This window comes from Dreissena polymorpha, chromosome 5 (genome assembly GCF_020536995.1).
Source record: "Dreissena polymorpha isolate Duluth1 chromosome 5, UMN_Dpol_1.0, whole genome shotgun sequence".
NCBI classification, from domain to species: Eukaryota; Metazoa; Mollusca; class Bivalvia; order Myida; family Dreissenidae; genus Dreissena; species Dreissena polymorpha.
The window spans coordinates 24451343-24473657 of NC_068359.1; the positions used below are offsets into that span (position 1 = coordinate 24451343).

General features: G+C 36.3%; 1 protein-coding gene across 6 annotated transcripts in view; it reads left to right on the forward strand.

Annotated features, from left to right (window-relative positions):
* Positions 1-22315, forward strand: part of LOC127880966 (multidrug resistance-associated protein 1-like) — a 121132-nt gene that overhangs the window by 88778 nt on the left and 10039 nt on the right. For 4 of the 6 annotated variants that reach the window (XM_052428481.1, XM_052428483.1, XM_052428484.1 and 1 more), the window contains 11 exons: positions 611-713; positions 4690-4849; positions 5994-6140; positions 6709-6799; positions 7988-8132; positions 10425-10590; positions 11213-11412; positions 13426-13552; positions 14982-15083; positions 17372-17515; positions 21612-21770. In XM_052428481.1, coding sequence (XP_052284441.1) covers positions 611-713; positions 4690-4849; positions 5994-6140; positions 6709-6799; positions 7988-8132; positions 10425-10590; positions 11213-11412; positions 13426-13552; positions 14982-15083; positions 17372-17515; positions 21612-21770 — 1544 coding nt within the window. Of the gene's footprint in view, positions 1-610; positions 714-4689; positions 4850-5993; positions 6141-6708; positions 6800-7987; positions 8133-10424; positions 10591-10684; positions 10758-11212; positions 11413-13425; positions 13553-14981; positions 15084-17371; positions 17516-18415; positions 18450-21611; positions 21771-22315 lie in introns of those variants that run through there. The other 2 variants (XM_052428482.1, XM_052428486.1) reach the window with 2 other exon arrangements.

Genomic DNA, 22315 nt, shown 5'->3' on the forward strand with positions numbered 1-22315 from the left:
TTAAACCCTTCACATATGCATAAGACCCGTTTACACACTTGCAATAATTCCTGACACACATGCATTTTTCCCTTTACACACATGCATTAAACCCTTTACACAAATGCATTAAACCCTTTAAACACATGCATTAAACCCTCTAAACACATGCATTAAACCCTTAAAACACATGCATTAAACCCTTAAAACACATGCATTTAACCCTTTAAACACATGCATTAAACCCTTTAAACACATGCATTAAACCATTTAAACACATGCATTAAACCCTTAAAACACATGCATTAAACCCTTTAAACACATGCATTAAACCCTTCACATATGCATTAGACCCGTTTACACACTTTCAATAAAGCCTGTACACACACGCATTTATCCCTTTACACACATGCATTAAACCCTTTACACAAATGCATTAAACCATTTAAACACATGCATTAAACCCTTAAAACACATGCATTAAACCCTTAAAACACATGCATTAAACCCTTAAAGCACATGCATTAAACCCTTAAAACACATGCATTAAACCCTGTTTTCCCATAGTGCTGCTCAAATCAATGTTATTTATTTCAGATTTCAGATTTTAAAATCAATTATAATTTTCCAGATGCAGTTTTAAAGCAAGACATTTTCCACAGACTGGTATCCATTCAGCCTGATGTTGATCATTCCGAGGCAAACACTTTGACTGAAAAACTGATACACTGGAGGTATACATATAGTTCCCACTTTGAAGTGTTCTTTTAGCTCCACTGGCCAAAGGCCAGCGGGGCTTATGTCATGGTCCTGTGTCCGTCGTGTGTGCGTCCGTGCGTGCGTGCGTTAACTTTTTCTTTAAACATCTTCTTCTCCTAAACTACTGGTCCATTTCTGATGAAATTTCTCAGGAATGTTCATGTGGTGAACCTCTTTCAAATTTGTTCAAATTATGCCCCTGGGGTCAAATTTGACCCTGCCCCGGGGGGTCAAAAAATTGAAAATTTGCTTATATAAGGCCTATTTTGTGCAAACTTTAAAAATCTTCTTGACCATAACCATTGGGCCTAGGGCTACCAAATTTAGTATGTAGTGACATCTTATAGTCCTCTAACAAGTTTTTTCAAATTATGCCCCTGGGGTCAAATTTGACCCTGCCCCGGGGGGTCAAAAAATTGAAAATTTGCTTATATAAGGCCTGTTTTGTGCAAACTTTAAAAATCTTCTTGTCCATAACCATTGTGCCTAGGGCTACCAAATTTGCTATGTAGTGACATCTTATAGTCCTCTACCAAGTTTGTTCAAATTATGCCCCTGGGGTCAAATTTGACCCTGCCCAGGGGGGTCAAAAAATTGAAAATTTGCTTATATAAGGCCTATTGTGTGCAAACTTTAAAAATCTTCTTGTCCATAACCATTGGGCGTTGGGCTACCAAATTTAGTATGTAGTGACATCTTATAGTCCTCTACCAAGTTTGTTCAAATTATGCCCCTGGGGTCAAATTTGACCCTGCCCGGGGGGGTTAAAAAATTGAAAATTTGCTTATTTAAGGCCTATTTTGTGCAAACTTTAAAAATATTCTTGTCCATAACCATTGGGCCTAGGGCTACCAAATTTGCTATGTAGTGACATCTTATAGTCCTCTACAAAGTTTGTTCAAATTATGCCCCTGGGGTCAAATTTGACCCTGCCCCGGGGGGTTAAAAAATTGAAAATTTGCTTATATAAGGCCTATTTTGTGCAAACTTTAAAAATCTTCTTGTCCATAACATTTGGGCCTAGGGCTACCAAATTTGCTATGTAGTGACATCTTATAGTCCTCTACCAAGTTTGTTCAAATTATGCCCCTGGGGTCAAATTTGACCCTGCCCCGGGGGGTTAAAAAATTGAAAATTTGCTTATATAAGGCCTATTTTGTGCAAACTTTAAAAATCTTCTTGTCCATAACCATTGGGCCTAGGGCTACCAAATTTGCTATGTAGTGACTTCTGATAGTCCTCTACCAAGTTTGTTCAAATTATGCCCCTGGGGTCAAATTTGACCCTGCCCCGGGGGGTCAAAAAATTGAACATTTGCTTATATAAGGCCTATTTTGTGAAAACTTTAAAAATCTTACTGTCCATAACCATTGGGCCAAGGGCTACCAAATTTGGTATGTAGTGACATCTTATAGTCCTCTACCAAGTTTGTTCAAATTATGCCCCTGGGGTCAAATTTGACCCTGCCTCGGGGGGTCAAAAAATTGAAAATTTGCTTATATAAGGCCTATTTTGTGCAAACTTTAAAAATCTTCTTGTCCATAACCATTGGGCCTAGGGCTACCAAATTTGGTATGTAGTGACATCTAATAGTCCTCTACCAAGTTTGTTCAAATTATGCCCCTGGGGTCAAATTTGACCCTGCCCTGGGGGGTCAAAAAATCGAAAATTTGCTTGTATAAGGCCTATTTTGTGCAAACTTTAAAAATCTTGTTGTCCATAACCGTATGCCATAGGGCTACCAAATTTGGTATGTAAGGACATCTTATAGTCCTCTACCAAGTTTGTTCAAATTAAGCCCCTGGGATCAAATTTGACCGTTCCCCAGGGGTCACAAAATTGAACATATGCTTATATTGGGCCCATTTTGTGCAAACTAAAAAAATTCTCTTGTCCATAACCATTGGGCCTATTTCTACCAAATTCGATAGGTAGTGACATATAATAGTTCTCTACTTAGTTTGTTCAAATTATGCCCCTGGGAACAAATTTGACCTTGCCCCAGGGGTCACAACAATGAACATATGCTTAAATAAGGCCTATTGTGTGCAAACTTTAAAAATCTTCTTGTTCTTAATTATAGAGCCTAGGGCTACTAAATTTGGTATGTAGTGATATCTAATAGTCCTCTACCATATTTGTTCAAATTATTCCCCTGGGCTCAAATTTGACCCGGCCCCGGGGCTCACAAAACTGAACATACCTGAAGTTTACCAGTGGAGATTACTGCGGCCGTTTGGCTGTGACCAACAACAACATCAACATCTTGAAAACATGATATAAAACCCTGTCATTTAGTGCCATTTTAGGTCAGATGGTGACTGCTTACAAAGGCATTGAAGTAAGGACATGTGTTATGAATGTTTTTCTTACAAACTGAAAAAAGTCAGGTTTTATTTTAATATGTCGAAAGTGACCATATATCCGGATGAAAATATTTTGGATGACATGTTAATTTCATGTCTTTTGTAGTGTTTAAACCATTTTCATAATTTGTTATTGATTTTAAAAACACAACTTCCATGAACATAATTATTTCAAGAAAAGTCAATATACGATACTGCACAGTAAACTCAAACTTTGTATCCAAGAGAAGGTGTTGAAATTAATGAAGTGCAATGTTCTTAACTATCGTATATGCTGCTTTTTAATCACTAATGATTCATTGTTCCATTTGTGAATCGTGACTCATGAATTGTGGATATGATTGTCAATTGCTCAACAATCCATATATATTTCTGACCATTTTATAATTTTCTTAATATAAGTTATGAATTGATCTTAGAAGTCAAATGTTTAACTTAATTAAATACATTTATAAATATAAAGAAATAATCTTTAGATTATCATAATATTCTCAGGCCTGTTGGTCTTAGGGATGTGTGGGTTGATGAGCAATTTCTCCTTTTATCACAATGATTTCTACCCTACCTGATCATTTCCTTCATATTCCATTTTAATTTAATTGACGTCTGCAACCTCTTTCAAATTGGGAAAGTCCAAAATGTGTCGTTTGGTTAAGGGTTAAGGCATTTTGATTACTATGGGTCTTGTGAATCTGTTTCAAATCAAATGCGTAGATTTGATCTTCAGCATCTAAAAATATGTGACATAGAAAGAACGACAATATCTTTAGGAGAGATAAATGTACCTACGTTATAAGCAAAGGACCTGTGCAACAATTCCCGGGCTTTTAAGTCTGTTTAGTTAACACTGTAGTAACTTTTTCCATATATTAAAATGCTTACCCTTCAGACTTTAAACCCCCAGTGGGACTAGGGATAGAAAGAGAAAGTCAAATGCTTGAGTACATTTCAACCCATGCGCATTGCACGTTTTCTTCGCAAAGAAAAAACAGTGGAGCGATACAGGGCCATCATGGCCCTCTTGTTTATCTCTTTACCAGTAAGATACCCATTTTTACTTGTTTGTAGTCCTTCAGAAATTATTTTAAATTAAATTTCTTTCTTGCTTGATTCACGTTTTGAAGGCTTCATTTTCAACCCTAAGATACTCATGAGCAGCAAACAGCGTTAAACTTAAACATACTGCAAGTTACTGGCAGGCTGTTCTGTTTTTGTTGCTGGTTACATATAGCTATTTTCACTTTGCTTCTGAGGGGGAAACGGTCAACTGGAAATTCTTCACAGATATTTGCAGTTGTTCAATACGGCAATTTTAATTGCAAAATAGAAACAGTTGGGTGAACCACAGATTATTATTATATGATGCAAACGGGTATTTGAGCTATGCTCATGGAAATCAGGCTTATTGCACGTGGGCTAAATTTCTTCCCAGATTAGCCTGTACAGTTTGAAGAGACCACACTTTCCGCTGATATTTACTTGTTAACCACAGCGAAGAATAAAATGCATATGTAAAAACACTCTTATCGTCATTTTGTTCACCTTTTCTTTAAAAAACGTATTAATTAACTTTACCATCATGCAGAAAATCCCATAGAGAATCTGATAAAAGTACAACAGATGTTAGACGCCTTACTTCACAAGGAGACAAAATGATTCAATATTCAGCGCAGACGTCTCCGGTTCCATCTGAAAATATTGACGCTGCAAGGCTTATAGAAGAAGAGGAAGTTGAAATTGGTCGTGTAAGTACTTTTTAAGACTTGTTTATTTCAACATGTTTGGAATTGGGCTTGGGCCTTCTGGATTCAGAAAAAATAACTTATTTTTGACAAAAATCTGGAAATAGGTGATTTTGGTTTTCTGCTTACAAATACTTTAAAATTGAGAATAAAAATAATTTTCAGTATTATATTTACTGGGTAACTTGTAGAGCTGGATAAGAAAATGAACTTAATGATGACATTTATTTTTAGCCAGGCTGTTTTGGGTGAAAACCTGAGCTATTGTCATAGCCTGCTCGTCGTCCGCCGGTGTCGTGCTAAAACCTTAACATTGCCTCTAAAATCAAAGTGCTTCCACCAACAACTTTAAAACTACATATGTAGATGCACCTTGATGAGTTCTACACTCCACACCCATTTTGGGTCACTAGGTTAAAGGTTAAGGTCACTGTGACCTTAAAAAAAAAAATCAAAAAAATCTGACAAGCTTTCACAGCCGAGCGTGTCACCCGTTATGCGGTGCTCTTGTTTTAAATTTGGGATAGGGGACCTTTAATTGATAATTTTAGGCAGTCATTTTGGACAGATATTTACTTTTTGACATTGGGAAAGTGGCCAAAGTTTGGCCCGGAATATGACAAAGAATTTTTTTTTATTAGATAGATTGTATTTGAAACCTAAGGCATTGAGATACAGTCCTACATCTGTTTCCTGGATAGGACTAACTTTGTAATCATTTGTGTCTTGTTCTGAGAAAACTGGGCTTAATGCTTGTGCGTAAAGTGTCATCCCAGATTAGCCTGTGCAGTCTATGGTATTTTTAGTTTGAAGGAAGTCCCTTCTTACAGAAAATCAAGTTTAAGCGGAACAATAATGATATTACATTATATACTATGTTGAAGTATATTACTGCCGGTTCAGTGGAAGGTCTACATGCTGTACAATTGTTTCCTATACAACTGCAGGTACAATGGAAGGTCTACATGCTGTACAATTGTTTCCTATACAACTGCAGGTACAATGGAAGGTCTACATGCTGTACAATTGTTTCCTATACAACTGCAGGTACAATGGAATGTCTACATGCTGAACAATTGTTTCCTATACAACTGCAGGTACAATGGAAGTTCTTCATGCAGTACAATTGTTTCCTTTACAACTGCAGGTACAATGGAAGGTCTACATGCAGTACGCTAGGGCTCTGGGACTGAAGTATGCCGTATGTCTCGTGGTCCTGTATGCCATCTATCAGTCCCTGTATATCTGGTCGGCTATCTGGCTCACTTACTGGACTGCAGACCCACAGCTGCAGGTCACAATATACTAATTCAGATCCTTATGAAATGTCATTCAGGTCACAATATACTAATTCAGATCCTTATGTTATGTCATGCAGGTCACAATACAGTGTATACTAATTCAAATCATTATGTAATGTCATGCAGGTCACAATATACTCATTCAATTTTTGTAAATATTTAAATTAAAATTAGTTAACAGAGGGACCCCAATAACCATATATTTCCTAAAAAAAGCATTCTAAGCTTAATGCATTTCAGAAGTAAAAACGGCTTGTCATGCAATGTGTAAGAAAAAACTTGAAACAAAGTTGTTGGTTTTTTTTTCCACGTTTTTTCTTTCAGTCACTTTTTAATAGATTGTTATGTGCCTTTGGGCAAATTTCCTGCTGCTATCTCTAATCTTAAAACATTACAGTGATTTCTTGGTGAACAGCAATGCTTTCCCAGCACACAAGTCATGAAAAGAATAACAAAACGAGTGTCATTAACTAAAACATGTCTTTTTCAAGTAAATCAATATGATATTGTAGAGAGCATTTAAGTGCACATTTCAATTATATAGTATGCTGTAACCTACAGAACCTCACCCTGTACCCTGCCAATAGTACAGCAAGGAGGGAACTCAACAATTACTACCTCACGATTTACGGAGAATTCGGTATCGCCCAAGGTGGGACTTCAATGCTATTTAAGGCTGGCTCTGGGAAATTTGGTTTAATGAAACTGCATTAAGTTTCGTCTCAGATAAGCCTGTGCAGTCTGCACAGGCTAATCATGGACACCACTTTTCCCCTTTATGATGTGTTAGTTTCAGCAAAAATTCCAGTTGAGGTTGAAAGTGTTGTCCCTGATTAGCCTGTGCACACTGCACAGGCAAACTATGACAACATTTGTTGCACTTGCGTTTAACCCCTGTATCCCAGAGCATATGTTTATTGAAATGGATAATTCTAACTGGTCATTAAATAAATATGCACCCTTTGGAAGAAGCAGTATATCTCCCTTGGTAAGATTGTTGGTCGTTTGGTCTGTCCACAAGTTATGTTAGTAAAGGGAGGGTGGGGGGGGGGGCATTTATTTTTACAAACATCTCTTCTTATTAATGAACACAATATTATGTGTAGTTGAAATAAATCTTAAATCTTTTAATAAACTTTTTTTTTAAACAATGAATTAAATGCATTTTTTTCTGTTGTTTTTATTGTCTCCTACCGGTTTCACCAAATATGACTTATGGTTTGCGCTCTGTGTGTCCCTCAGTCGGTCAGTCTGTGAGTCTGTGGGTCTGTCACACTTTTCTGGATCCTGCGATAACTTTAAAAGTTCTTCATATTTTTCATGAAACTTGAAATATGGATAGATGACAATATGGACATGATGCACGTCATTTCATTTTGTTCCTACGTCAAAAATTATGGTTGCTATGGCAACAAATATATATAATTAAAAAAATTCTGACAATTCTGGAGCAGGTAGGGGACATATATTGCTTGGCAATAGTCTTGTTAATTTTGACAAAGTAAAAGTAAAATAGACGCATACATAATTGCATCATTCAAATTGAATTAATTACTACAAAACTGGATGTTGAATTGGATTTTTGAATGAAAACCTTATCGTTGGGGCATGAACACAGTTTAAAAATACATTTAAAATTATTACAAATACAACTTTTCTTAATGAGACAGTCATAGAGAAGTTCTAACAATACAAAAAGTCAAGACAGAATATTACAAACATTCAACATTAAATTTGTTTGAGAAAATCACCAAAATGATGTCCATCCAAGTTTGAATTCATATTTTAAATTAATATATTAAAGTGTTACTAAATATTTTAATTGCTTTTGCTTTTCCAGCAATTGCGGTGCTGATATATTCCCTTGTGCAAGCATTCTGTGTAATAGAAGCAGCCAAAGTTCTGCACCAAAAGTTACTCGTGAATGTTCTGCGAGGTCCGATGTCCTTCTTCGACACTACACCTGTGGGCCGCATTGTCAACCGGTAGGGCTATAAGTTTAAGCCTATTTATTTAAGCGTTATTGCACTGAAAGCTAAAGTCGTATTGAAATGCTCTTGAGTCTATTTCCTGGGTAGAACCAGTACTTGGTGCCTTTAGGGGAGATCAAAAGAATGCTCCCACAGTGGGGATTGAACCCCTGACCTTTTGGTCGCTATGCTGACCCCATATCCACTAAGCCATGGCGAAGTAGGGCAATTTTGTATGTGTACATTATTATGCCCCCCTTCGAAGAAGAGGGGGTATATTGTTTTGCACATGTTGGTCTGTCCGTCGATCCGTCTGTTGGTCCATCCACCAGATGGTTTCCGGCTGATAACTCAAGAACGCTTAGGCCTAGGATCATGAAACTTCATAGATACATTGATCATGACTGGCAGATGACTGACCCCTATTGATTTTCAGGTCACTAGGTCAAAGATCAAGGTCACTGTGACTTGAAATAGTAAAATGGTGTCCGGATGATAACTCAAGAATTCTAACGCCTGGGTTCATGAAACTTCATAGGTACATTGATCTTGACTGGCAGATGACCCCTATTGATTTTCAGGTCACTAGGTCAAAGGTCAAGGTCACGTTGACTTGACACAGTAAAATGGTTTCCGGATGATAACTCAAGAACGCTTACACCTAGGATCATGAAACTTCAAAGGTACATTGATCATAATTCGCAGATGACCCCTATTGATTTTCAGGTCACTAGGTCAAAGGTCAAGGTCATGGTGACTTGACACAGTAAAATGGTTTCCGGATGAAAACTCAAGAAAGCTTATGCCGAGGATCATGAAACTTCATATGTACATTGATCATGACTTGCAGATGACCCCTAATGATTTTCAGGTCACTAGTTTATTTGAAATGTTTTGACTATTTCTATGTACATTAAACTCGTGTTGTACATGCAGCAAATAATATAAGCCATTTGGTAAGAATTTTGTTTAAATTTGACATACTCTTGCATGTTTATCTATAAGTATTCAGTTATGTGTACGAAAACAAAAACGGTTGATTCAGGCCAGTTGCAATGTATAGTATTATTATGTGTCAAGGTATGAATTGGAAATCTGTTAAATGTGTCTCACTTTCACTTTTATTGACATAAAATATTTATTCTACCCATTTTCTATGTTTCAGTAGGGTATTAGACAGATAATTCTCGACTACTTAGTATGTGTTGGTGTTTAGTTAAGCGTGATTTTTCATCGCATTGTAATCCAAGAAACAGAATGGAATTCTGTTTTCAGAATGACGTGTCTCTTTCTAAAGTTTTGATTTTATGTGGAGTTTTTTTGCATCAATATTTCCACAGTCTGGTGACAGTAAGTTGAAAAAAACAACAACACATGAATTCTATCTAATCATTAATATTCCTTGGACTTTAATTTTCGTTGATTTCTGGGTTGACAGATCCACGTATTTAATACAAACACATCTGAAAATGACTCAAATTCCTCATTTTTTGTTTTCCCAACAGCAGAAGTCCACAAATGGACATGTCTATGAAAAAAGTTGTTTTTTGGTAAAAAAACAAGAAATTTCATCCAACCAATACAAATGATTTTACAGTATGTGGAATGCTGACAGTGCTTAAAAGGATGTCGGTACAGTAAAAACTATTTTTATGTTCACTTTGGTATTACGACCAACTCGCTAAGACGACGACCATTTTGAAGTCCTGATTTTTGATGCTCACTAATCCGTCCAATCCCGCTACTCCGCTATTATGACCACTTTTATCAGTGGCAGTGAACAAAATTGTTCTAAATTGACACCCGCCAAACGACCATTAATTTTCGCACCTTACTTGATTTGGTGTTATGGTTCGATCGCGTTTGTGTACAAAGCCATTGTGAACCAATTAACCACAATTAAGGACAAAGCCGGACATATCTTTGTATACTGCATACATTAATTACTGGTATATTTTATGCAAATGTTAACGTTTTTGTATTATTTGTCCATCAAATTCATGAAAACTCAGAATTAAGACCACCTCGCTATTAAGACCACTTTTCAATAGTCCCACAGGTGGTCCTAATAGCGAGGTTTCTCTGTATTTCCCTTTAATTTTTTCATAAAGCTTCTTCCAAGGCATTTAGGCAGTCTAAAGTACATTGCCAGAAATGATCGTGGTAGTGTTTTGGGGTTTCTACTGGGGTTAATGCATGTGCTTGAAGTGTTGTCTTAGATTGTATGTAGACTGTGCAGACTGCACAGGCTAATCAGGGACAACACTTTACGCACATGCATTAAGCCCCGTTTTCCCATTCTTCCAGGTTCTCGCAAGACATTGAGGCTGTCGACAGTACGTTGCCAGAAAAGATTGTGGAAGTGTTGTGGAGTTTCTACGCAGTAATCAGCGTCTTTGTAGTCGTGGCCTACAGCACCCCGATATTCCTGACAGTGATTCTACCCCTGGGATTTCTTTATTTCATCATGCAGGTATGTAGACTAGTCTATAGCCCCCCCCCCCCCCCCCCCCCCGATATTCCTTACAGTGATTCTACGCCTGGGATTTCTTTATTTCATCATGCAGGTATGCAGCCTACAGCACCTCAATATTCCTGACAGTGATTCTACCCCTGGGATTTCTTTATTTCATCATGCAGGTATGTAGACTAGTCTATAGCCCCCCGATATTCCTTACAGTGATTCTACCCCTGGGATTTCTTTATTTCATCATGCAGGTATGCAGCCTTCAGCACCTCAATATTCCTTTCAGTGATTCTACCCCTGGGATTTCTTTATTTCATCATGCAGGTATGCAGCCTACAGCACCTCAATATTCCTTTCAGTGATTCTACAGAAAGTCTCTTAATAGTGAAAATTCAGTTTAGGCAAAAGTGTCATCCCTGACTGGCCTGTGCGGACTGTTTCCCAGTCCAATGCCGTTATAATGAAAATGAGCATTGTGTAAAGAAATCTGACATTAATTTTCTGAAACACAAAAATAATTGAAACAATCTAGTATTTGATAAATGCCCAATGTAAAAATCATAAATAAAAGGAGAAACGATCAGAGAAATAAAAATGATATTTGTGAACCTTCTGTGTGTAATTTCAGCGTTTTTATATACCTACGTCACGACAGCTCAAACGGTTGGAGACAAAGACTCGGTCACCAATCTACAACAATTTCCGGGAAAGTTTGGCAGGTGTGAGCACTATTCGCGCTTTCCGCGTCCAAGAACGATTCATGGACATTTCTGACAGCAGGGTAGACTTGAATCAAGAGTACACATTTGCAAGTAATACCGTGGAGAGGCAAGTTAATTTCAGAACTTATGGCATACCAAAACATTACAAAGCATTGTAAAGATTTTGTTTAAGTATGAAAACAAAGCAAAACTCATCAATTAGTGTTATTGACCTTTGCTTAATTTTATGTGCAGAACATAGCTTCATAGTGCATTTTTCGTGTAAAAAGGTTAATGTAAAAAGTGTTTAAGAGATTAAAATAAAACTTCATATTTAAATAAAGGGCTTTGAAAGGCAGTGCAGAGAAAAGGTACCATAAATCTTTCTTCAATATTTACAGAATTATTGCCCTTTGTTTATTTTCATTTCAATTCCATTACATTATCAATATTAACATGAAACTTCATAGATCTAAAATGACCTACACAGTGCAGGCATTTTAAATCTCTCTTAAGTGTTTTTTTTTGGCTAGTGTTCTTGGTATTTTTCTCTTGCAGAGCCCAATTACATATTGTTTTTTTAATGTGCAGATCATAACTCAAAAAAGCACGAATAAAATTCATATACCTGTAACATGGAAACAGAAAACTTGGAGCCGACGTGTGGAGTTTAGGACCCATAACTCTTTCTTTGATATTTATGGAGTTGTTTCCCTTTGTTAAATTTTATTGAGCAAAGCATAAGTATTAGAATAAAATCGGTTGTAATGAAAAGAAAATCAACAGAGGACATTCACTTTTCCGTTGTTTTTTTTTCAATAAATAAATAAAACTTGTCTGTGTTCCCATACTTTGACACTTTTGGGTCAAAACAATACTTTTGGGTCATAACAATACTTTTCAGAGGCCTCTACTGTGTACAGTGACAGCATTTGTTCTTGTGTACATTTTCAAATTGTCTTTAACACTCTTCAAGTTTGCATGTATGTTTGCTTAATTTAATCACTGTAAAATCATTATTTTGCATGGCACATAAATTTTCTTTGACTTTGTAGGTTGACCGATCCACAATTTTCACACACACATCGGAAAACAACTGACTCAAATTCTTGTGTGTTTTTTTCCGAATAAAAAAAAAGCAATTTACGTGTCCAGGATTTTTTTTACCACGAAATTTCATACTGGCTAACATGAATTAATTTACACTATTTTTATAGTTATTCAGATGTTGGCCTGTATATGGGTTTGACAACTTTTATTCTGTCAAGTGTTCAAGTGCATTAAGGTGTATTGTCACCTGAATAAAAATGAAAATTGAGTTTGAAAACATAATCATTTTTTATTTTTGTAAGAAGACCTATTTGTAAAATTATATCCTGCAACTTGTCAGTTAACATAGTTTCAATGTTGCATCTATGAGCATGATATCTATCAGTTGTGCAAGATTTCTTAAGGTCTTACCAATCCCATGAACGAGTCGTAAAAGAAAAAAAACTGTTCCGCTTTTTTTTTGGGGGGGGGGGGGGGGGGCGGGCATATTTATGAAGACACAAAATTGCACAAATTAACAAAAACTAAATTAGTGTCACCAAACAGACAAACCTCTGTCCATAGTTACATGTCCCATATGCATGACCGTAATTCTAGTTTAACACGCCTTAATGCATTTGCGTAAAATGTCGTCCCCGATTAGCCAGTGCAGTTTAAACAGGTTAATCATGGACGACACTTCGGTTTTATGGTACTTTTTTGTTGAAAGGAAGACTCTTATTAGCAAAATCCAGTTTACACTGAAACTGTTGTCCCTGATAACTCTTTCAGTGCTGGAACCAAATTTTGAAGGCCTTTGCAAACAGTTTGGATCCAGATGAGACGCCACAGAAGGTGGCGTCTCATCTGGATCCAAACTGTTTGCTATTCGGATAGTATTCTTTGAAAAAAAATGAAGAAAATGCTATTTTTAGAAATTGAGCAGATGACATTTTAGCAGACGACAAATTTCCCAGCATGCAAAGGGATATCCTTTGCACAGACTGCTCATCATGGACGACATTGAACGCACATGCATGAAGTCCAGTTTTCCAAGAGACAGTCTCATAGGTATCCATATACTTACAAAGTAATGTTGTCAATGATTCAGATGGCTCGGTATACGCCTGGATATCATGGGAGGAGTCGTGGTCTTGGCGGCATCCTTGTTCTCGGTCCTGGAAAGAGGCAACATATCGAGCGCTATCGTTGGACTTTCAGTATCATATGCCCTGCAGGTGACATATTGGTTTAGTTTAGACCTATTTATTTTATCACTATTGAATCCAGCTCCCGAAAACTTATTAAAATGCCTGGGTAGGACCACCATTTGGTGTCTTTGGGGGTGATCTTAAGACACTGCCAAAGTGAAGATTCAAACTGTAATCTCATGGCCGCTAAGCGGACACAATATCTTCTATGCCACAGGCACAGAGACCTGAGTTGGTTCAATAAGGCTTTTTTATGTTATCAAGTATCATCTTTAGAAATGTATTTTAGCACTGTTTTAAATGTCATACTTTATCAGGTAGTGATTAATTGATATGTGCCGGGCTCTGGCTTAAGGGGGGTAATGCATGTGTGGAAAGTGTAGTCCCTGATTGGCCTTTGCAGTCCGCTTTTATTGAATCTTTCGTTTAAAGGAAGTCCCTTCTTAACAAAAATCTATTCTAATCAGAAAGGGACCTCCCTGATAAGCCTGTGCGGACCACACAGGCTAATCTGGGACGACACTACTCGCATGCATTAAGCCCTGTTTTCCCAGAACATCGCTCATATTAAGAAAGATATTTTAGCACCGATTGTTTGAGACTTCATTTGTGAGAATTTAATTGATGTAATAGTAATGTAGTAATGCACCTTTTAAAGGTTATTCATGTTTGTGAAGTTTCCCCCCCCCCCCAAAAAAAAAAAGCACAAATGTACTTGGCACAAATTTGACCTTCTTTATGGATGTGATCAGTTTAGGTCCGTAAAATATGATAGAGGCAATCATGCAAGAGTGTATGGTCCCATCACTATTTTCTTATATGAACCTTGTGTGATTAATATGGACCAGGCATGCAAAATGTTAATGAATGACGATGCCACACAGGTTACACTCAGCCAAGTTGCACTGTGTGGTAGCCCTTTATAACTTTTATTAGATATTGAAAACTGAAAAAAAGTTTCAAACTGTGCAAATAGTGTTGTTATTTTAAATGATTTTAAAAATCTAACATTTTATATGAGACATTTTTGAAATGTTAATATCTACTGGATTAGAACTTACTTCAAGAGAGTTCTTATTGTGCTGTCTATGTTGCTGATACATTCATTAATTATAAAATGATCGGTGCAGTATTAGTAACAGAAAACCCCACTTTGGGCCAAATGCCGTAGTAGTTACCAGCCAGGAAGCCCCAAAACTTTTTCTTTCTTATTTTCAAAATGTGAACCTTGAGATTTATACATTTTTTTTCAATGTGTGAAAGTGCATTACAATTTGTTGATTATGTACTGGTTAATAACAAGAGAGGAGATATTTGGCACAGTAGAAGAAATTGATAACCCGACATCCGGCTCTATAGTGAAATAGTGAATAGTGAGCTTTAAGCCCTGTTTTCCGAGATCGCTTCTTATATCTTTTATTTACTAGCACATTTTTCTCTCATTTCTATTCAATAGATCACTGAAATCCTTGCCTGGTTTGTGAGGATGGTGAGTGAATTCGAGACCAACATTGTAAGCGTGGAACGGATAGGCCAATACACGGCAAACAAAACAGAGGTGTGTTAAACATGTACAATAATATGAGTGGCATATTTCGAAAATGGGTCTAATGCCATATGCTGCCATTGTAGTGTGTTAAGGAGCTATCCTGTCGGCTAGTGATACCACGAAACCTAACTTGACTTTATACTAGACTGCCTATCTCCTGACCAGACTGCGTGGTTTCTCAAATATATGATCCCCTTCATGCGAAATTGGGTCCTATGCCATATACGGCGAGCATACCTCCAGACAAGGTTATACATACATGCAGTCCAGTCATGATGCCACCATGTCTGCTAGAACGTCATGCACGGTTTAATGGTCTCATTAAGCGTCATGGTCATTCTTGACCTGAATTCAAGAATGGGAAGGCTGGTGTACGGCTACACTGGTCGCAACAAAAATACTATAACTTGGAAATTTTTGTCTATGATTCGCCTCTATGGAATGCACATGCTCATCTGGGACAACATTTTACGCACGGGCATAAAAACCCCATTTTTCCTGAGCAGGACTTATTTTTATTTTACATCTCTTTTAAGCTTGACTATTATATATGAAATATATATAGTTGAGCTATCCTACTCACCCCGGCATCGGCATGATAGTGAGCGTTGGAATGATAAAGTGTGCGTACCACCTCAAATATTTTCTATGTCCTTTGACATATTGCTTTTATATTTTGCATACCTCTTTACCAACATGACCCCAATCTATAAACAAGAGCAGACAACTGTATCAAGCATTTTGGAAGAATTATGGACCTTTTTCCACTTAAAATATGCATACTATTGATAAATCTATGTTAAAGTTTGCGTACCACCTCGAATATTTTCTATGTCCCTTAATATATTGCTTTTATATTAAGCATACTTCTTTACCTACATGACCACAATCTATAAACAAGAGCAGACAACTGTATCATGCATTTTGTAAGAATTATGGCCCTTTTTCCACTTAGATTTATCTATGTTAAAGTTTGCGTACCACCTCAAATATTTTCTATGTCCCTTAACATTTTGCTTTTATATTTAGCATACTTCTTTACCAACATGACTCCAATCTTTAAATAAGAGCAGACAACTGTTTCAAGCATTTTGTAATAATTATGGCCCTTTTTCCACTTAGAATATGCATATTATTGATAAATCTGTGTTCAAGTTTGTGTACCACCTAAAATATTGTCTATATACCTTGTCATATGGCTTTTATATTTTGCATACTTCTTAACCATCATGATCCCAATCTATAAACAAGAGCAGACAACTGTATTAAGCATTTTGTAAGAATTATGTTTCCTTATTATACTTAGAAAATTGAAAATTTTGTTTAGTTTTGTGTTTAGCTTCTCTTCATTCCTAAAGTATCAAAGCTATTGCTTTCATACTTGCAACACTTACTAACTATCATAAGGAGACTGTGCAGGCAAAGTTATATCAATCTGTTTTTTTTGTTTTGGTCTGTTTTACTCCTGAGGTGTCATAGCTATTGCTTTCCGACTTCGAAACTTGCTAACTATCGTAAGGGGACTGTACAGGGCAAGTTGCATAACTCTGGTTGGCATTTTTACGAAATAATGGCCCTTTTTTGTCTTAGTAGCTTTGAATATTTTGTTAAATTTTGTGTTTAGATCCACTTTACTTCTAAAGTATCAAAGATATTGCTTTCAAACTTCAAATACTTTCTTACTATCATGCGGGTACTGTACCTGGCAAGTTGAATTTGACCTTCACCTTTGAATGACCTTGACTCTTAAGGTCGAATTAATCATTTTTTCTTAAATTGCCATAACTTCTTTCTTAATGATCAGATTTGATTTATACTTTCACAAAACAACACTTACCTGACATACCACAATGGACTCCACCCAAACCATCCCCCACGCCCCACCACAGAATCCCACCGTCTAATAAATGACCACCCCCCAACATTATATCCCCCCCCCCCCCTCTCCACCCCCACCCTTACCCCCCCCCATCGCACACACCCAAAAAGATTTAAAAAAAAAAACACAAATATATTTTTAACTTTATTTTTGACGGACCGCCCAACCATCCCACCCAAGCTATTGCCCCATGATTACATTATACTGTCAAGCACTCGAATAGTCGAGGGCGCTGTCTACTGACAGCTCTTGTTTATGTCCCAGGCACCACATGAAAAGAAGTAAAAACTAATGAAAAGTCAACCTGGAATATAAATAAAAATGATACAAATTAAGGTTTGTGACATAGAATAAGGGATTTTAAGTTAGTGGAAAATATTATAAGAAATATAATATTATATGCCTTTTTATGTCCCAGGCACCCCTGCATTCTGACGTTCAGCTGCCTGTTGATTGGCCGTCTGAGGGCTCGATTGAACTGCGATCATATTGTACTCGGTATAGAGATGGTCTTCCATTAGTCCTACAAAATTTACATGTGAAATTCAAACCCGGTGAAAAGGTATGGGATTTTATCAATGGTACTTTTTATTGTTTATATTTTTATATTGTTGATATGTGAAATTCGTACACGCTGAAAAGCTAAGAGATTTTATCAATGGTACTTTAATACCTTGTATTGGACTTACCAAATTTACATGTGATATTGAGGATGTCTGGGATATACACCCTCAGTACTTTCATACCATACCCGAGCTTTGCTCTTGGGCGGTGAAAAGGTAAGAAATTTTATCAATGGTACTTATACTGGTATTGGTCTTACCAAATATACATGTGAAATTCAAACCCCATGAAAAGGTGAGAGATTTTATCTAAGGTGCTTTAACCCTCTTCCACTCAGAAGCAAAGCATAAATGGCTATTTGTTACCAGCCTGCAAGTAAGTCAGGTTTTATGCTGTTTTCTGCTCATCTGTATCCTAGGGTTGAAAGTGAAAAATTGCAAAATTGAATCTAGTAAGAAAAGTCTTAAATTTAATTTTATTTTGTAAGGAATTTTAATTTTATTAATTATTATTTATTTTTATTTTCTAAGGCACTACAAAGGCAATGCATTAGAATGCGAATCTGAGTGGAACATGTTTAATGCTTTATATTTTGTTGATAAGATTTTCAAATTTATAAATACATATGTGCTTGCATTGTTCTGATTTGTTTTAATTTCAGTGACGTATTTTTAAAAAGAAAGGGCCAATAATTTTCCAATGGATTCCAATTGATCAGGAAATCAAATTCTTGTTGTAAAGTTATGTAGTTGCTACACAACTAAAAAACTTACATTTAGTTAATGATTTGCTTTGAAAAATTCCTGGCCTAAAATATAAATTGCTGCATTTAGGACAAGTGTGAAGGTAATTACCCCTTAAAGGAAACTCAAGATATTTTTTCACATTTGTTTTTCAGGCAAGGAAAATGAAAGATTGACCAAGTTTATTAAGTGACTACCCTTTATATTAGTTCTGAGAAACTGTGCTTTTGCATGTTTGTAAAGTGTGGTCACAGTTCATTAAGTGACTACCCTTTATATGAGTTCTGAGAAACTGATCTTTTGCATGTTTGTAAAGTGTGGTCCCAGGAATGTGAAGTCTGCACAGGCTAATCTATGACGACACATTCCTCTTTTATGGAATATTTCAGTTATAAAGGAAGACTCACCTGAACAATAGCCCAGTTTAGGCGTACAGTGTGGTCCCTGAACAATAGCCCAGTTGAGGCGCACAGTGTGGACCCTGGTTAGCCTGTGCAGACTGGCCCAGTTGAGGCGCACAGTGTGGACCCTGGTTAGCCTGTGCAGACTGAACATGCTAATCTTGGACGACGCTGGACGCACATGCATGAAACCAAGTTTTACCAGAATTCTGCTTATTAATTATAGTGGATTTCTCTGTTTTGAAAATGAAATACATATGGGTTGAGATCCTGCATTTAATATCACAGCCCATAAAATATATATTAATGTAATTAATCTTAATTTTGGCATAAGTTTTAATTAAGTATTTTGAACTCAAAACTGTGTCTTTTGTACCAAGTGCCTTATCAATTTTGAAAAGAATATAAAATATGAATGGATTAAAAACTTATTGTAGCATTGTAGTGTAATGCAAGAGGCATCCCCATTTTCTGATTGAGATTCTAAGTGATTATGGAACATAACTGAAAAAAATTTGTTTCTGTGCCTGTATTCACCAAACAATTCTTAGACTTAACTCTTTGAACAAAGAATAGACTTTACATAAGACTCTTCAAGAATTGCTTTCATTTTTAGCTCGACTATTATATATGAAATATATATAGTGGAGCTATCCTACTCACCCCGGCGTTAACCTTTCCGTGCTGTTTCCGTTAGCGTGCAAATGTTAAAGTTTTCGTACTATCCCAATTATTTTCATTGTCCCTTGACATATTGCTTTCATATTTTGCATACTTGTTTACCAACATGACCCCAACCTATAAACAAAAGCAGAAAACTCTATCAACCATTTTGATATAATTATGGCCCCTTTTCCACTTATAATATGCAGCAAATGTTAAAGTTTGCGTATTACCCAAAATATTTCCTGTGTCCCTTGACATATTGCTTTCATATTTTGCATACTTGTTTACCATCATAACCCCAACCTATAAACAAGAGCATACAAGTGTATCAAGCAGCATACAAGTGTATCAAGCATTTTGACAGAATTATTGCCCCTTTTATACTTAGAATATGCATATTATTGATAAATCTATGTTAAACTTTGCGTACAACCTGAAATATATCCTATATCCTTTGACATATTGCTTTGATATTTTGAATACTTGTTAACCAACATGACCCCAACCTATAAACAAGAGCAGAAAACTGTATCAAGCATTTTGTCATAATTATGGCCCCTTTTCCACTTAGAATATGCAGCAAATGTTAAAGTTTGCGTACTACCCCAAATATTTTCAATGTCCCTTGACATATTGCTTTCATATTTTGCATACTTGTTTACCATCATGACCCCAACCTATAAACAAGAGCATGCAACTGTATCAAGCATTTTGACATAATTATTTTCCCTTTTATACTTAGAATATGCATATTATTGATAAATCTATGTTAAAGTTTGCGTACTATCCCACATATTTCCTATATCCTTTGACATATTGCTTTTATATTTTGCATACTTGTTTACCAATGTAGCCGGAGTTTGAGTCTATAACGCAACCTGGGTTTAACGTTCCAAGCTTTTAATACTATGAAGTATAAATGATGTAAATGATGGCCTGAAACATGAATAAAAATCATGTTATAATTAACAAATAACAATTATAATAACAATTTAAATAATTCATTGTTATACATAATAATATGCAATACAATACAATTATAATTCAAGAAAATACAATTATATAAAATAATATGCAATACAATGTAATTCAAGAAAATACAATTATATAAACATAGAATAATGCACTCACCAGTGACCACAAGACTTATTGTAGAAAGTGACAATTGGAAAAAGCCTACTACCTTTTACAAGGTTTTACAAACAAGTGACCAAATGTTGAGTTATGATTTAAAATTATATAGATGACCATGAAATCATCTCACAACAAAAGCATCCAATGTTGGTAATTAAACTCATTAATACATCACAAAGTATCTCTCACACTGAACTTCTCTCAGTCTTGATTGGGTTAGTATTGTTAAAAGGATTAGTGTCAGAGTGAATACCCTGTTACACCAACATGACCCCAACCTATTAACAAGAGCAGACCACTGTATCAAGCATTTTGACATAATTATGGCTCCTTTTACACTTAGATTATTGAACATTTTGCTTAAATTGCCAAAACTTCTTTATTTATGATTTTTTTTTAACATCATGTAATAAATTACCACACCCCACATTTGCTCCCCTCTCACACCCCCTACCCCCCCCCCCCCCCCCCAACCCCCCCCCCCCCAAAAAAAAATTTTTTTTAACATCGTCTAATCAATTACCCCACCCACATTATACCCCCCTCTCACCCCTCTACCCCCCAACCTCCCCCCCTCCATTTTTTTAACATAATCTAATAAATTACCCCCCCCCCCACATTATACCCCTCTCACCCCCCTTACCCCCCCCACCCCCAAATTTTTTTGTTTTCCTTTTTTTTATTTTTGACATATTATCTAATAATTGACCACACCCCACATTATACCCCCTCTCAACACCCCACCCACCCCCCAAAAAAAAAAAAAAAAAATAAATAATTTTTTTTCTTTTATATTTTTGAAAGATCGTCTTATAAATGATTGAATATGAACAATTTCCCCATGGTGGCTTACAATATACTGTCAAGCACTCGAATAGTCGAGCGCGCTGTCCTCTGACAGCTCTTGTTAGTAAAATCCTGGATTAACTGCCTCTATCTACATTATTCTTCATGTAGAACATTCTATTCTATTATTGGGGACTACAGGGCCTGATTTCAAGTGTTTTCTCCCATAAATTCAAACCATTTTCATTAGCATTCTTTACAAAAAAATGTACAAGTATGTCATATTTTCTGAATACCATGTCTTAACCACAGGTTGGAATAGGGGGCGGACAGGTATTGTCTGAATATCATCTCTTAACAACAGGTGGGAATAGTGGGGCGGACAGGTGCGGGGAAATCTTCGCTGACCCTCGCGCTGTTCCGACTGATCGAGGCGGCAGAAGGAAGTATTGTCATTGACGGTGAAGACATCAGTCGTCTGGGTCTCCATGATTTACGATCCCGTCTGACAATTCTGCCACAGGTTGGGTTGAACAAATTTATTTGAGCTTTATTCTGGAAAAATCGGGCTTTATGCATGTGTGTAAAGTTTTGTCCTAGATTAGCCTTTGGCTAATCATGGACGACACTTTTCGCTTGTATGATACTTATTTGTTCAAAGGAACTCTCTTCTTAGTGGAAATCATTTTAAGGCGGAAAGTGTTGTCCCTCATTAGCCTGTGCAGACACTTTTCGTACATGCACAAAATTCCATATTCCAAGAATGAGTCTTTTTTTGTTTGTTTGTTTGAAAGGTATAAAGCCGTATCAATTAAAGTTCTGCCTTAAATGAAAAGGCAAAGAACTATGGGGAAAAATAAAATGGGGTTGCCTACATTGAACAAAATTGTGTAATAAGTGTTTATATAACACTAAAATAAAGTTTAATTTTAAGTATCTTTATATTGTGTACATACAGTGTCAGTATTTTGGTAGCTCCATAGTTGTTTTAATTTGGTTAATTTGATTCTCAATTACTGTATTCCATGTATGATTGTATTTCTTTGTTTTTTTTATGAAGATTGGACT